The sequence below is a fragment of the Tetrao urogallus genome, assembly GCF_951394365.1.
Source record: "Tetrao urogallus genome assembly, chromosome: 8".
NCBI lineage: Eukaryota > Metazoa > Chordata > Aves > Galliformes > Phasianidae > Tetrao > Tetrao urogallus.
The window spans coordinates 32,620,390-32,637,782 of record NC_136821.1 but is presented as its reverse complement, the minus strand read 5'-3'; the positions used below and the strand labels follow the sequence as shown (position 1 = coordinate 32,637,782).

The 17,393-nt window shown below is 46.4% G+C and overlaps 1 protein-coding gene across 1 annotated transcript in view; it reads left to right on the top strand.

Annotated features, from left to right (window-relative positions):
• ERBB4 (erb-b2 receptor tyrosine kinase 4) overlaps nt 1-15,179 on the top strand; it is a gene marked incomplete at both ends in the record, with an annotated part of 495,076 nt that extends 479,897 nt beyond the window's left edge. The window contains 2 exons of the mRNA XM_079538981.1: nt 12,857-13,154; nt 14,743-15,179. Of these exons, the coding sequence (XP_079395107.1) occupies nt 12,857-13,154; nt 14,743-15,179 (735 nt within the window). The remainder of the gene's footprint in view (nt 1-12,856; nt 13,155-14,742) is intronic.
• Nucleotides 15,180-17,393: the final 2,214 nt, after the last annotated feature.

The window sequence follows — 17,393 nt, the reverse complement described above, 5'->3', positions numbered from 1 at the left end:
ATTTCAATTTAATGACAGTAGCAGCGCTGTATCCTCCTTTCAGTAACTCTTACCGCTGGGACATCATATGACAGTCTAACACTTAGAACTGGAATTACACTTTACCACAACTGTTCAGATTCTGAGCGGAGTTTTCTAATCTAATGTTACTGAGAGCAGCTAAGGGACAGAAAGCTCACACCCAGCTCTGCCTTTTTCTATCCTTGTAGTATTTTTCTTTATTGTAGGAGCTTCTTTATAGAGGAGTGATTGTTCAGGCAGGAAGAAGAGATGGGCAAATAAGTTGGTGTTGAAAGCCCAGCTGATGTATAACAGCACTTGCTGGAGTCACTGCAGAGTGACTGCTGTCCTGTAACAGCATTAACCTCGGTCATTTAGAGGCTTGTCCAGTGTCTCAGATTAGCTTAAGTCTTGGTTTTATTTGCTAACTGCTCCCCTAAATGCATTGCTAGTGCTGCTCTTCAGGCAGGCCACAGCATGAGGTTGCTGAAGGGGCTTGGGATTGCACCTAAAGTCCCATAGAACCTTTGCTCTCCAGTTCTTGGTGTTCCAGTGAAGATTTGTGTTAATTTAAACCAAAAGAAGACTTCTGTAAGGCAGTAGCACATGCGCATACTGTCTATAGTTCAGTACCAGGAGATGTCGGGTACAGGAATCACACAGCTGAGAGGTACAGTCGGATCTCTCTAGCTGCAGTTGTCTGATTGTATCTTTCTTTCAGTTTCCTTTGGATAGTTTGTGATTTATGCTTGTTTGTTGTAATGGATGTTGATATTACACCAACTCATTATGGTACTGCTGCAGCCATAAATGCCAAATGAATTGATGCAGCATAGGTAGTTTGTGTTCACTGCGTCTGGCAAATTAAATTTTATGGGAAGATTGCTAGGCAATTTGGTGAAGTAAAACACACAAGAAACTACATGGTCCTCATGTCATTTCAGAGACGAGAAGCTTGAAAAGCCCTGCATTTCCCATCTGAGTTGTTCTGATCGTTGTTTTAGTGAAGGAGGAGTGAGTTATGCGATGGCAGGGCATTACAGTCCTCTGACAGCTGTAATAGAACTTGTGGCAGCGCAACAGGGAACAGAAGTTGGCAGTGAGGCTATGAGCCTCCTCACACTCGGGTTTCAAGGGCCTTTGAAAGGGCATTTGCTTTCTAGGAAAGGTTCTGAAGTTTGTCTAGGATGATCTCAGTCCTAAATCCTCACTTCCACATGAGGGCTACTTGGAGACGAGCACAAAGCTTTACCCTTAGAAAGAAGGCTGGAAAGGAGGAAACCTGGTGGTAGGCTTCCAGCTCCACAGGATGTGTCTCATCCTTACTCCTGCAGGGGTGAGATTTACTGAAGGTGAGAGGCTCAGGTACAGCTTCAGCACTTCTTCTATTACATGCAACCTGCTTCACAGCAGGATTTCCCTAGGTCCTGTCCTGCCAGGAACAGAAGCTTGCCTGCCCTCTAAGCCCATAGCAGTGTCCTCTGCTATGAAGTCCTTTCTGGGACTGACCGATGCAGTTTTGAAATAAAAACTAGCATCCTAAGCTAAATTGATTTCTTTGTGGCATCTGAAGTCCTCAGTTGCAGTTTTGGCTCTTCATCTTTTTCTAGCTTTTATTTTCCGTGGTCTGGAGATATTCTAGAAATATGGAGTTTTAGAAGCTCTGTGCTTCTGAGAGATAAGCCGAATCCTCGGCAGTGTTTCCATGAGCACAGTACCCCAGCTAGTGCTCGAGTGTCCTACATTCACAGCCATTAGATGATTCATTCAGGTATTTGTAACAAGCACTGCCCTGTGTGCACAGAGATAATACTAATACAGAAAGCACTCTGTGTACCCCGTGGTGCTTTTTGCTCTAAATCCTTGGCTAATTCCTACTGAAAACTGGCTATGCTGTTTATTACTCACCAATGCGGTCTCTGTAATTTTATCCCATGCTCTGTGTATCACAGAATGCCTGCCAACCCAGCAATTAAATATCAAGCTAGCTTTTCAGGATAGGGTTTTAATTAATATGTCCAGGGAGACTGCTCTGCTTGGCTACAGCAGAGCCTGGTGTGCCAGATGCCAGCTGTTAGCTCCCCAGCGGTGCCTGCTGTGCCATCCCAGCCATCCTGGCACAGCGCTGGGGTTGTGGTGTCTGGCAGCTCAACATCTGTATGTGCCTCTATCTGAAAACCCATTCCAGAGAGAAACCAGGTGAGAAGATCCTTTCGTGATTAATTTGTTTCTGTATTTGAAAAGCAGCCATTTTCAAATTACGCGATTGCAGAGGAGAAGGCATTTCACTTCAGCGTGGCATCTTCACTTCCAAACCTTACAGTGGACGTAGGGAGTATTCACCAATGAGATGGCTACAAGTATTAAATGACCGTAATTTGGTACCTTAGTAACAGGGCTGCATTTCTTGGGTAGAGCTCTGGTGGTAGATCAGATCAGAGGGCTAAGAGCACCTTTTGTACAGACTGAAATCCAGCAGGCCCGGAGTGTGAGGGACTGGAAGCAGCTCAGAGCTGGAAGGGAGAGATCTGGGAGAGCAGGCAGGGCTTATATGGGGGTACTGTCCTTGTTGGTATAGCTGGCAGTTGATTGTAGCTGCCCTTTTCTGTGGCAAAGAAGGCAGGACGAAAAGTCATGATTTGCTGGTGATTCCCCTTGTATCCAGAGCTTTGTTAGCAATCAGCGTTTTCCCGGTGCTTGCATCTTTTTTTTTCTGTAAGAAAAAGCTGTTCGTTGTCCCTTACTCAAGCTCTCAAATGAGCTCTTTCTCCAGGCATGTCCTGGCCGTGTGGGGCCAGCAATAGAACTACTTCATCCCAAAGTAAATAGATAATTTGTGTGAAGAGATATCGAAGCTAGGTGGGGCATACAAGCACTTTGTCAAGCCTACTGGCATACAATCAGACAAGGGCTCCTGTCTCCTAATTTCTGTGCAGAAATGCAGCTCGAGGTGCAGTTTGTCTTCTCAAACGATTGTCTTGATCGTATCGTTGGGGTGGGAAATACATCACAGATTTTTTTCTAATCACTGGGCACTTAGCAGTGACTCATCAGCAGGGTTGGGATCCTCTTGCTGTCCACCACACACTGTTCTTGTGCTAGATTAAGGAGCTGCCAGTTGTTACAAATCTACCTACTGGGCTGGGTAGGATAGCACCATTTGTACACGTTTGTTGTCAAGGCAGAGCAGCCTTGGCGTCTGTCTCCTTTGAATTAGGTTTGTTGGCAGTGTTTGCCATCTCACTGCTTCTGCAGCATCTTCCCAAGAATGAGAAAACTACATCTTTCCTTAGACTTGGTGCTTCTCACTGCAGCGTCAGGTTCTTTTCTCCTGGTTTTCTTTCCCTTTTGTTCAATTTCTTTAGTTCCTTATAATCAAAAGGTCATGAACGCCTTTCTGACAATTTTAGCAGTCTGTCTGCTGCCTTTCTGCAAGGATCTCTTTTCCTTATGCAGGTGTCACGATGAACTCTCCTGCACCTGAACCTATCATGGACTTGTAAATACATTTGTTACTGTATGAAAGGGTTTCAGAGCGTTTCAGAAGGTCAGGTTGTCTGCTTTAGCTCTCTTGCTTCTTGAAAAGCCGCTTGGTCCTTTAGGAATATTCAAACTCCACGTGAATCCGTTCCATGTTTAGTCACCCATCCCAACTGTTACACCTACTGTACCTTTTTTCTGCTGGGAAGTACTCTGGGAAGGATGCCCATTGCTAGTCTGTGATGGAAACAGAAAGAGCACGAGGCCATCTTTGTCCATGAAGAGCAGGACTAGGACCGGAGCTGCACCGATCAGCTTCTTTTTGTTGCTCAGGGTGAGTGAAGGAGAAGGAATAAACGTGCAAAAATACGCAGTAAAATACATTAGATGAAAAAATTTCAGTCTTAATAATTTACATGGAAAAGGAAAGCTTTTCACAAAGTGTGTATATTTAGAATATGAGTATTTAAATACCTTTTTTAAAGTGTACTGAGTCTGCCAGGGGGAAGAAGAGGAAAATTCGTATGGAAGTCTCAAAGAGAATGGATGATGCCTGACTCTTCACAGAGAAATCTCTGAAAGTGTTTTATGGCAATTAGTCTCCTGCTTTGCAGCCAGACCAGCTGAAATCAGTGTCGGTTCTCAAGGACTCAGCCCTTTTCAGCCTGAATAGATTATCAGGACCAACTTCTTAAATCGCCTCACGGATTTCCAGGTCAAGTGCCTTAAAATGGGAATTTGTAAAGGCGTTGGTTGTTTCCCGTCAAACCTGAACTCCTGGATACAGGGATGGAGTCAGACTGGAAGTGTTGAGTGGCACTTGGGGTCGAAAGTACCCTTTCTGCCCACGTAGTACAGATGGTAGCTGTCTGCTGCTTCGGACCATGATAAATGGCATGTAAATGTACTGAGCTCTGGTTAGAAACTGGTTTAAAAACAGGCAGCATCTGCTTAAGCCATGAATAGCTGCTGGCTGTGTTAGCAGCCGAGAGAGCTCGCAGCTGATCCATTTTCTTCCCCACAAAGAAAAAAGTCAATAGATATAAAGAGAATAAGTAATAAATATTTCTACAGTGCACTGATGAGGCATTCTTGGAAAAAAAAAAGCAAGCTAAACAACTCTGCATAATTCAACAGTTGGAAAAATGGACTAAAAGTCAGGAAATAATTATGAGCTGGGAGAAGACGTTCCTCGGTTTGAAACCGAAACTGTTTCAGAGGGGGCACTGGGTGGGAGCACTGGGAGCAGGGGCTGTGGGAGGGCGCAGGGCATCCTAAACATACCTTCAGTGGGGACAGAATGCCAGCAAAGATTACAGTGCCTTTTGTTAGCCGGAGCTCAGGGCCTGCCTTGTGTGTTAAATGCTGTGGTCTTGAAGGGGGGGAGGAGAAATAATTGTGGAAGCTATAAAAAGGCTCTCCAGAAGATGCAGTGGGGAGAAGTGGGAGGAGGCACAGATGAAGTTTAGATTTAGAATGTTAAAAAATGATTATTTTATCCAAATCAGTTGGATGGTTATTTCTTTTGGAGTATTATTGCCACCAGAACCTCAGCCCTGCTCTAAATCAACTCAGCGTTTCATCAAGAAGCCTATTCTTCACTATAAGAGACCAAGAGTGCACAATTATGGGTTTCTTTCCCCTTTGCATAATAAAACTGGGAGATTATCATCAAGTTTCTATTCAGATTTTAGGGAGGCTTTTTTATTTTATTTTTAAAACCCATCTTTGTCTGTAAGAGCTCCCTGTTCGGGCCAGCATGCTGTAATGATAACTGCTGTAAAGGCTTCAGTGGAGATGTGCTCTATTTCATTCTCAATGAGGGCTGATGGCATTTTGAGAGGCTCAGAATATCCTTTGATTACCGTAGAAAACAGACTGGGGAAGATGGTGATGCAGAGCACGGCATGGGAGGGGGCTGCTCGGAGCGCTGCTCATCAACTTTCTTTTGTGCTTCTCTTTTTTTTTTGGTTTTTTTTTTGGTCTGCAATGCTGCAATCACCAATCGTAGTCCTGTTGTGGGTTGAAGTCCCATGCCCCATCCACTGCCTGTTTGGGGACTTGGAGGTTTGCACAGAAGGGAGCTGCTGCGCTCTCGCACACCGTGGGGAATCGGCCCCATGTTAGGAGGTGCTGTGTGCTGCAAAATGCCTCTGGGCATATACAAAAAAGGAGCGACAGAGAGCTAGTCATGGGTGACCACAGGATGGATGTGGCAGTAAAAGAGATTGAGGGAAAAAGACAGACACGTGCAAGCTGCCTCTCCTCCTGCTTCCCTGGCTGCTTGACGCTGGCAGTGCGTTCGTACAGAATAACAAGGGACAGGAATTTTTGCATCTTTACTCTTGTGTCACGCTTATATCAAACCACGGATTGAGCCAGCTGTTTGCCAGTCTTCCTGAAGGTTGCACAGACAAAGGCTTCCCAGGTTTGAAGGACAGGAGGTTTCCAGGGAGGGTTTTCGTGGCAGCACACAGCCTTTATTCCCTGCCCGGGTGTGGGAGGAGGGGCCGTGGCAGAGCTCCTCTCCCGTGCTTTTGTGTCAGTCAGAAACCTGTGGTTTGTGGCACACCGTGCATCTCACAGCAGGCTGTTTTCATCAGTCATCTTCCAGTGTTTGACTCCCTTACTTGGTGAGGTTTTAGACAGAAGAAGGATGGTTATATGTCTGATATTTTCCAGCTATAGCACAGGAAACAGTCTGTGCAATATTTAGGTATCTCATTTCCTGTACCATTCTACCAAGAATGTTAGGTATGTCTCGTTTAAGATCTATGGCATTGATTGCTCATAGCCTGTTCCATATCACTCCTGGAAGGCTGTACTAAAATTCGGGCATCCTGCTGTGCATGGACTGCTCTGCAAGAGACTCTGACAGATATGGTCTGTGAGTCATCTGCAGCGATGAGTTAAGGCAGCACTGAGCTGTACTGGGGTCACCAGTGAAATGTCTGTACTTAGAATGAACAAGTTCAGGGATGTCTTAAACCTACCATAGGGCTGAGACATGCTCGGGCACACTGTATGGTACAGGCAGCTTCAGTGAGGACATGTTCCAGCTGTGCTTGAAGACAGTAACAGACTTACCCACATTTAGGAAGGAGGAACTTCTGTAGGTGAGGGAACTTTTGTGCAAAACCATGCTTTCCTATTTCAGAAGAAGTAAATTACAAAACCGGTCTGGTTTCGTGGCTTACCGTCCAGGTCATGGCATGTGTGACAGAGCTGATAGTTGTCCATTCCAGTAGCAGTCAATAGGCCTAATTTTACACGTGCTCTGAAGACACCGAGGTTTAGGGGTGAAGTTCCAGCACTCTCTGATGCTGCAGGGACCACCAGGATGCCATCCATGCTACCTGTGGGCCAGCAAAGACTTCTGGTGGGGTGAGCTGCCACTGTCCTGCAGGTAACAGCATTCCCCTTGTGTTCAGTGCTGCTCTGACACTAGGAAACAAAGCTTTCTTCTTCTGAAAGGTTCCTTGAGCTGAGGAAGCTGTGTGCGTGCTGGTGGAGCAACCAACGCATGTGACTCTCGAAGGAGCAATGTGAGAGTTGTGCTGCATTTGTCAAAACAAACTGCACATTTCTTTTTCTGTACAGCTCAGCTCTGAATGGGGGCCAGGACCAGAAATCGTCAGTGCTCTGCAAAACCTTCTAGCCATTGCCTTACAAACAGCATTTCATTTCTTTGTAGCATTATAGAGGGCAGCAGGACTGCTCCCAGGCAGAGGTGACTCCTCCGGCCGTGCTCTTTCCCAGCTGAACTTCCATTCAGATCAATTGCAAATGCCAGCCTGCTCTCCTGAAATTAACTGGGGTTTGCTCGGGGCTGGTAGGACAGCTTGTGGGGTGTGCTCTGTCTGCAGCACCCCTGGAGCAGCCCTGGCATGTTACTCACATCCACCCGCAAACAGCAGCCTTCTGAGCTAACTGCTGCATTCTTGGTGCTCGCAGCAAGATCTGTTCTGCCCGCTGTGCTAGGAGGCTGCAGCTTGGTGGCCTGAGCCTGAGAATTTGATTTGGTTTTAAGTCAGGTGAATATGGTTTGACTTGGTTTCAAATCAGGTAAGGAGCAAAGAGAGTTATTTGTAAGCGCACGCAAACCAGGACAGGAGTGGCACGGAGCAGTGTTGCAGAGAGGCCTGAGGTGTGGAGTACAAGGTGTTCCTGGGCTGTAGGTGTGGGCACTGAAAAGGCTGGTGCTCTGCTCCTGCTCTCTGGCATGGTGCTTTCTATATATGAAGCAGCTGGCAGGGAGAGAGCTGGATGCGGGGCACCTCTGGTTTGATTCAGATGTGTATACGTGCTTTACTACAGCCTTGCATTTAGTAAAGAACAGTTTTGCAATCACGTGAGCTTAGCAGACTGCTTAAGAACAATAACCAACAATAACTATGTGTATTGTAGGCAAAACTCAGTGGGTGCAGGGCAAGCAAGCTGCGCAGCTGTGAGGGTGCTGCTGGCAGGCTGTGCTCCCTTTAGGACCGTGTGGGCAGCAGGACCCAGCACCGCTTACATTTCATTGCAGTTTAATAGGCAGCCAGAAAATACTACGTCCTGCTGTAAAGGAGGAGGTATTTGCTTTTGGGAGGCTTTAGAAGAGAGGAACTGGAAAATGAAATTAACGAACAGAAAGCAATAACACAAGCCAGTATTCACCGAAGCGTTATTTACCTCTCCTTTATCAGGGCTCATTTTAACATGCATTAGGTGTTAAGAGAGCTGGTGTGTCACTGGTGGTTAATACCAGAGGGCCTATAAAAGCCTTTAGGGCTCGTTTGCTTGTTTTTTATCTTTTCTCCCCGATGTCAAGTTTGTGCCGGAAATTCAGTCTTGTAGTGTAAAGAATGAAATCTCAGGCATTTTGGTGACAAGCCTCCTCTTGGAGGCTGCCGAGGGTTAAAGAGTAGATGGCTGCTGTGCACACTGGAGCTAGGAGGGAAAAGAACATCAGCTTTTTTCAACATAGTGTTTTTAAATGTAATTTGAATAGAGCAAAAAAAAAAAAATAGAGGACTGGAGTAAACTGGATCATGCATACAAATGAAGCTATTTAAGTTTTTCTTGCAGAGATCCAGATGTGTTTTCTGCTCACAGCACGATTCATGGACTGACCAATGACACTGAGCTGAGGCTTTCAGTGCTTCTCTTGGAAGCCCACAAAACGATGACATCACGTTGCAATTAGCAGGCAATTTAAAGGCATTTAAACAATTATATCACATTTTCAGCCCCGCTAATTGGCACCACAGCTGTTTTCTTTGCCTCCTTTTTTGGAACAGCAGCCACAGGGCATTAACTCATGGGGAAAAACAGTAAAGGATTAAAAAAGAGTGCAGACACCTGTGGTTCTGAGAAGAGCCAAGCTGTAAGGGTCTGTGCAAAGAGTGTTGCAAGACAGCTATGTTTAGTACAGAGCTAAGGGGAGGGAGGCACGATGAAATACCATTACTGTGATCTCAGTTGGCAGGTCACTAACCGGGGAGGGTCTTGTCAGCAAAAATAGCAATAAATGCATTAATGCTAGTCCGTTCCCTTCTGATGTCTTTGGACAGGACTATTCTTAGACAGCACGTTAGTTTGTTGTTACACTTGCATAGTACGTATTTAAATGTCAGGGTCGCAGCCAAGAAAATATAAAGATAGGACAGTGGGTTCAGTCTTCTGTATGAGGGTGGAGCACAGCATGTCCATAGATAGATGTCATGGCCATCCTAGAACACTATTGTTTTTCCAGTTGTAATCATCTGAATGTTTACTGGCAGAGGTGCATAGTATTTCCTATCGAAGTCACACGTGTTGACAGAATACTTGGTTTGCCAAGTTTGTCGGAGTCCTCGCCACTCTCTGTGGATCACGTCTTACCAATTCATAGAATCCTAGAATGGCCTGGGTTGAAAAGGACTACGGTGCTCATCTGGTTCCAACCCCCTGCTGTGTGCAGGTCGCCAGCCAGGCTGCCCAGAGCCACATCCAGCCTGGCCTTGAATGCCTGCAGGGATGGGGCATCCACAGCCTCCTTGGGCAACCTGTTCCAGTGCCTCACCACCCTCTGTGTGAAAAGCTTCTTCCTAATATCTAACCTAACCCCCCCTGTCTTAGTTTAAAACCATTTCTTCTTGTCCTGTCACTACTTACCTGTCTTCATTCTTTTCCTTCCCCATCTTTTTGGAGTAGACAAAGAGCTTCCCTGAATTGGAAGAAATGGGAGGTTGGAGGGTGAAGAGATGTCAGTCCATCCTCTGCAGTGGAATATCTTGTACCCATCAATAGGATGCAGTAGGAGTCTCTGACAAGCTGAGAGGATGGTTTTTATCCATTTATGCAATACATTCTGAGTTGTAGCCTGACCTTGCCACTAATGTCAGTAAATCTGCCACACAAAGAGAAGTGAGAGGGATCGGAGATGATAAGGCACAATTGCTCCTTGTTCCAAGGACTGTTCCATTTGTCCCAAAGGGGCCTCTTGCAGAACACTGCCAAGTTACAACCCTGCTGCACAGTCTGCTCAGATGTGTATTGCTCATCTCTGCTCTTGTCTCTTTAAAATGATTAGTTCCTGGTCAGGTGTTTCCTGTTCTCTCTTATCATCATCTGTCTCACTGTGGTAGCGCCAGCTATGCAACCACTCCCTGATGCCGGTTCTTTTATTCCTTGTTTATTGCTTGTGAACCTTGGCTGTTGTCCTGGCTGAGTATGTTTGTCTCAAATACACCGTGGCACCATGGGAATGTAAGTACCCTATTTCTTAGAGGGATTGGCCAACTGTCAGCGTCCCCTACAGCGCACACAGGGGAGCACTGAAGCTCCCAGCCTGACTGAGCCTAGATCTCTGCCACTGGGGCTGCCCAGGCACAGCACTGCCTGAGAGCACATTGGCTTTCTGGTTGGCATCATCCAGGTGTCTTCTTACCATGTTCAGACTTAGAGCTCCTCTCCCTCCCTCCTCAGATTCCCGTCTCCCTGCACATCTCAGTGTCTCTCTCCGGCCACTAATTTGGTCTTTTGCAAGCCACCATTCCCTGGTTCCTGACCATCACCTGGTCTTCCAGCATCACTTCTCTTGAGATCTTCACGGTTCTTCATCAATTTCTTCCCTTTTGAGTTTGGACTTGATGATCTTGAGGTTGGACTTGATGATCTTGAAGGTCTTTTCCAACCAGAGCAATTCTATGATTCTGTGATGATTCCCCAGGCACTGGCAGGGGCTCACTGAGGCCACAGGCAAGTTCCTCCTCTGCATTCCTTTCCAGCTGTTTGTTTCCCTGGGGAAAAAATGTGCAAGGAGGGACTCCTGCTCAGGTTTTGCAGACAGCTGGTGCAGAGGGGCATTGAGCTAACAGTGGTTTTCCTGCCTTTTGTATTTTGCAGCCTGGAGCCTGTTGTTAGAAGGTTATCGCTTGGCTAAATACAGATGAATTTGCACGAAAGTGCAGAAAAGTGGTGTCCCTAACTAGGGCTTGTCTACCACATTTGCACCTCAGACAAAAGGTGCTAGATTTGAATTACAAAATGGCCACGGGAATATTTCCACCAGCAAATTGAGCCCATTTGCGAACACCAAAAAGGGTTTTCCACATTCATTGTGAAGGTTTTCCCTGATGCAGATACTGAGCTTAAACCAAAAGCCTCTCTTTATAAAGGCTGGTCTTAGTGATGTACTGGCAAAAGGTTTATAAGGCAAAAGCTGACTGTGGTACATCCCATCCTTGTGGCATGACGATGTGCATCTTCTCTAATTGTACTTTCAGTATAATTCTTGGTACAGGTTTGTTTCTACAAGAGATTTTCATGAATAAGGCATCTTCTAAAGTGAAGCGTTCTCAGTGTGGTCAGACTTCTTACCCAAGGATGAGGGACTTTTTCCTCACTTGTCTCAAGTTCATCCTTTTTTTTTTTTAATATCCTGGCTTTTTCTCTCCCTGAAATAGGAGGTAAGGGAAACACAAAGAAGTTTCTGAAACAAAATGGGAAGCAGTGTAATTTTGAATAACAGATCTGGAAATCTAAAATGTAGTATTTTGGCAGTAGAAAAATAATGTTTCTCTGTTTTGTTTTGGTTTTCTTCCCAAAAGCTCCGTTTCCTCAATGAGAAATAAGTCAGTTTTGAGCAGCACAGATTGATGCAGATACAGCCTCTGTGCTGATGGTATCAAAACAAACGAATGTATCTGCTTAGAGGCATTGCCTTACAACCTCCAGAACTCTCAGTAGTATCTGTTAGCATGTGCAACTCACCCCTGGGAAAGGAACCTGGCAGCCTTCCCTGGGGCAGGCAGGCAGGCACACAGCTTTTTCACATCAGCACGACGTGGGCCATCATTAATATCTTTGCATTTTGCATTCGCTGAGGAAATCTGATGTGCATGTTTCTCTCCACTAGCTCATTCAGCTCACGCGACTTGTTTCACTCCTGTGACCTCTTATTACATATCCATCACTCCATTTTTCTTTCCCATTAGAGCGAAATTGGACACAGCCCTCCTCCTGCCTACACCCCTATGTCAGGAGTAAGTATTTCACATTCAACCTTCATTCTTTAGGTTTTCCTCCTTCCTTCATTACCTGTTTTCTGTTTCCCCTCCCTTACTCCTACATAAATGTCTCAAAAACCAACACCGAATGCAGTTTATGTGTGTGTAAGCCATCCGATAGTCAGGGATCTCTAAGCTCAGCTTGGATTTATCTATGAGCTCCATGGATCCATAGGCAAAATCACTGCCAGTATTTCTTGGAAGAGCATTTAGGAAACAGGCTTGGATGAATTTGTCCATTTTTCCTTCCCGTTTATAGGTCATGAAGTCGAAATTTCCTTGCACGCCCTTGCTGAGAAGCAGAATGGTAGGTTGAGTTGAACTGTTGAGCTGAGATGTTGATGAAGCTCTATGAGCAGCCCCCTGGGAGCAAACCATGTTCAGAGATGGCAGCGTCCTCTGTCCCCAGCTTCCTCTGCAGAAGGAGATTTCCCTAGCATAAGGTTTAAGGGTTTTGTTCAGAAATCAAAGGAGGTTGCCGCAGTAATAGAGAAGGAGAAAATGTGCTTGCTTGCCTCTTGCAGCTATTTGCAGCCTCCTCATTTGCATAGGAGATAAGTTCTATACCCCATTTCTAGCCTCATTTCCTGCTTCCTCATTGCCCTGCCCGCACTGATGCTCTTCCCAGGGAAGGGACCTGCTCAGCAGCACCGGGAAAGGTGGGTGCTTTGGTAGTCCTGCAGGACTGGAAATGCAGCAGCCTGAAGGATGGATGAGGCTTCTACTGCCCTGTGAAATGCATCATTGAGCAGCTGTGGCGGGAGAGCCGCAGGCGTGCCTTGTTGTAGAATCTTGCCTCCCTTCAGAGCCTCCTTTCTAAGCTGCCTTCTCTTTCCCAACAGAACCAGTTCGTGTACAGAGATGGCGGCTATGCTGCAGAGCAGGGAGTGCCGATGCCGTACAGAGCTCCTGGCTGCGTCATCCCAGAAGCCCCAGTTGCTCAGGGGGCGACGGCCGAGATCTTTGAAGACACCTGCTGCAACGGCACGCTGCGGAAGCAGGTGGCCACGCTGGCAAAGGAGGACAGCAGCACCCAGAGGTACAGCGCTGATCCCACAGTCTTCATACCGGAGCGGGTGATCCGGGGAGAGCTGGATGAGGACGGCTACATGACGCCAATGCGAGACAAACCCAAAACAGGTAGCAGTTTGTCTTTCCAGAGAAGTTCCCCATGACTGCGTTCTCTGTTTTTCTACATCAGCGGCTTTTCACAAACAGTGGCTTCATCAGCTAACCCAGCAGGACTGAAACGTTCTGACTTGATTAAAATTTCTTTGCGGGGGGATTCCCTTCTTACTGCTCAGTATTCTGCTTAAGAAAGCTGACTCTGCTTTAATGTCAGGTTTGGTATTTCCCCCTTTATTTTTTGATGCTGGAAGGGAACAAGAGAAAGGAACGATAAAGACAAAACAAAAATAAAAAACCAACAACCCCTCCCCCCTCCTTCTTATCCAAGAACAAATATTTGTGCTTTTTCCAAGAGTCTTTCTTTGCCCAGCCACGGTCTCCACTTTGCTTTGTTTATTGATCTGCTTTATCGTCACAGCATTGTGGTTGGTAAATGTCAGGGTGAACATATCACAGAACCGATGCACACAGTTGGCATTTTACACCCAAGAGAAGTTCAGGATTGAAAGAATGCAGTGTGCTTTGGAGAGACCATCACCGCGACGTGATGCGTGCCCACGTTAGTGCCAGCTCAGTGTTACGCTTCCCACATGACCTTCATTCTCTCCTTTCTTTTTAAATAGTGACGGCACTGTTTTGCTGTTAGGGGATGTGTCATGAGTAATTTGCTTTCAAACATCAGCACTATCTTTAAAGAAATTAATTAAAGCAGATGTAAATGCCAAGTAACTACTGGGTTTGCTACGGAATTTGGAAGCCTCTTGCTTCATGGGGGAAACAGAGGGGACTGTGGGACACGTGCACTTGTAACCTAAGGCAGCCAATATCTTTGTTTCTTTTCCCTTCCCATCTTTCTTATCTCCTTCGAGGTACCTTCAAACCTTTCTGCAACCAAGCCACACCTTTTTGTGGTGTTAAACCACAGCAGATGTTTTGTAGCCACTGTAACCCGTGCCAACTGTTCTAGAGCTAATGTTAAGACTCTCTTGTACCCTTTCCAGGACTCACTTGAATTACTTTTCATAATGCTTCAAGGCCCTTTGTCCTTCAAGGATGGAAGGTTTTTAATCAGGCAGATTGTTCTATTAGAAATGAAGCTGTCTTAGAAGTTAAGTCTCTCTGCACAAAAACCATCCCCAAGGACTAACTAAGATTTCTGGGGAGCTTTCTGAATAGAACAGCTGTGGAGCAGAGGGTTTGACTGATACATCCAAGGTTGCACAGTCATCCACAGGGACAGGAGCAGCTCTGTGTGTTCGGCCCTGTAGTTCATGCTCCAGCAGGAAGGCCAGGATCAGGTGAGGCATTGGCTACGGTTCAGCGCAAGCTGCAGTTCAGTTTTCAGCTGTGCAGCCGTGAGTCACTGTTTCCCAGGGTCCCAGCTCTTTATTTTAGCCCATACTGCCTGTTTAAGTTGTAAATTCACTTTTAGCAAGAGAGTGTGTTCAACACATATGGTGCCTGATATCACCCGGAGTTCTAGGAACGGCTGGGTGGAAGGAGGCACTAGTCTGCACCTGATGGTAACATAACAAGAGGGCTCTATGTGGATGCTCTTCTCTCAATCGTTGTTGATTGATTTTTTTTTATCTTTCCTTACATTACCTGAATCCAGTGGAAGAGAACCCATTCGTCTCTCGGCGAAAGAACGGAGATCTGCAAGCTGTGGATAACCCAGAGTATCACAACGCTCCGAACGGGCAGCCCAAAGCAGAGGATGAGTACGTGAATGAGCCATTGTACCTCAACACTTTTGCAAACACCTTGGAAAACGCTGAGTACCTGAAGAACAGTTTGCCAGAGAAAGCCAAGAAGGCCTTTGACAACCCAGACTACTGGAATCACAGCCTGCCCCCACGAAGCACTCTCCAGCACCCGGACTACCTGCAAGAGTACAGCACAAAATACTTTTACAAACAGAACGGACGGATCCGGCCCATTGTGGCAGAGAATCCCGAATACCTCTCCGAGTTCTCCCTGAAGCCTGGCACTGTGCTGCCCCCGCCACCCTACAGACACCGGAACACAGTGGTGTAGTAACCGCGGTCTTACAGAAGTGGAAAGGCAACCCCTTCTAGCTGCCTCACTCTTTCTCTTTTCCTCCTTCTCCCTTCCCTACTCCCCTTTTTTCCTCCCACGAGCTTCCTCTTCTTGCCAGTTCACTCATTTTTGCTATTTCCAAGTGAAAGGATGTCTTGGAGTCATTTGCGGATTGGGTTGGGAACCGGAAAAGAAGGAAGGAAGGAAGGAGACGGAGAGGAGGAGTGTACAGCTGGTGTTTCTCGCCTTCCGCAGTTCTGAGGGGCAGGTGGTCAGAGAAACCAGACAGTACAGAAAATCCGTGGCAGTGTTGCCTGCTGTCAAGCTAGGCTCAGTGATTCCACCCAGACGCCGTAGGGGAAGCCACAGAGAGGCTGTCTCTCTCAGGAGGAACTGATGAGTCTGTACAGCATTCCTGGAAATCTCAATGCAGTTTCCATTAGGGGGAAAAATGGACAATTTTTATATCATGTGTAATAGCACAGTAATTGAGATTGAGAATCCAGTTTCTTTCTCTAATACTTTCTATCCCGGCAACTGAAAATGGCTAACTTGGCTTTTCATAATCGTTCAGATCTTCATCGTGGCTTTCCCAGAAATGATGATGTGACTCTGAGAGCTGGCGCCATCCTTGTTCTGAGAGCTACATCATGATTTTGTGCCACTTCCTAACCGCAGAGACTCCAGCTCAGAACTGGTGCGTGACGTGACCATTTTTGTATATGTGCCAACAGGACAAACGTTTTAAACAGAAAAATCCTTTCAGAAATGAGTTTCTTCTTGAACCGAAAAGGACAGGCCAAGAAATCAAGATTTGTACGTAAAAGGCTCCGTTTTCCTGTTTTATACCTGCCAACCATAGGTACATAAACGCAAATACACTCTTCCCTCTTTTTCTTCTTTGGGATCACGAAGGTGGTTGGGGATGCTGTCAGGCAATGCTGAGGACGAGACGGAGCACTGGAGAGTTCACTGTGGGTCACGGAGTCAGCCCAGCTCTCTGTGGGGTGCTGGCAGGAAGCGTCCTTGAAACTGGAAGAAAGAAAGACACTGGACTGGAGAAAACGCACATAGAAGTTCACTGGAAAGTTAGTTTGCACTTAAGCTCTGATTTTATTTGAACTGTTTTCTGGATTTTGAATGAAGCAATATGGAAGTGACCAGCAAAATACAAAATAATAATTTTAAATTAAAAAAAGTGAATTATATGTAAAGGATGACTGTGGAAATGCCAAAATGAAGCATATCAAGTCTTTGGTACAATGTCCACCAGTTCGGAGAGGCGTTGCATTGACTGTTTCAGAGAACACAGTGACAGAGCAGCCAGCTCTTACTGCTGCCACGTGAAGGACAGCACAGCAAGCCCTGGAAGGGATCCAAGGAGGAGAATGCCTTGCTCCGGTGTGCAGCACAGTACGGAATGCTTTTTTCTAACAGGAGGATTGCTCTGTCACAGAACACAGTGTACATGATGTTTGCTAAGTCAAAATGCGCATGACTCACAGAGCTTTCAGTCCCAAAATGTAAACAGGTACGAGTTGGTCTCCCTGCACTGGGTTCCGCGTTCATCAGCCTCAGTTTTTAGGTAGAAACCTGCACACCCCTCCTCCTGTTGGGAAGGAACCATCAGCCGCTGTTTGGGATGCGTTAGCAGATGGAGCTGGGAGGGGTGGAGCAGTGCTGCTGATGGCTTGCTCCTGGTGCGCCAACACGTCCTGTGTGAGCATTTGTGCGCCTGGTTCCCACTGAAAATCTTGAGGTTGCATTAGGTACCTGTAAAGAGGTGTCTGTGTCTCATTAAGGCTTTTAGAAAGGGAGAGTAATACCTGGTGGAGGGCAGTATTTCAGTTTATGCACTTCAGTACTATTAATGTCAAGATCTTTGGGGTAACCTGGCAACAAAACCAGCAACAACCAGTGGTCTGGAAATTGTATCCAGTTCCTCCACCATCCTGCCTATGAACACAGCTTGCAATACTGACTGCAGTCCTGGTGGCTCGGGGGCAGCCTGACAAAAGGTAGGAGGAGTTTTCAGAGCTGGGTGCTTGGTGGTGGAAAGGAAACGTGTGATTGCTGAGCCAGGGCCGGTTTTGCCAACAGCCTGCTCCTGTGCCACATGTGCCCAGCCCTGCTTGAGCCAGCCGAGCTCACCTCCAGCTGCAGGGTACTGCTACGCCTGCCGCGTGGGGCTCTTTGGAGCTACGGAAAGGA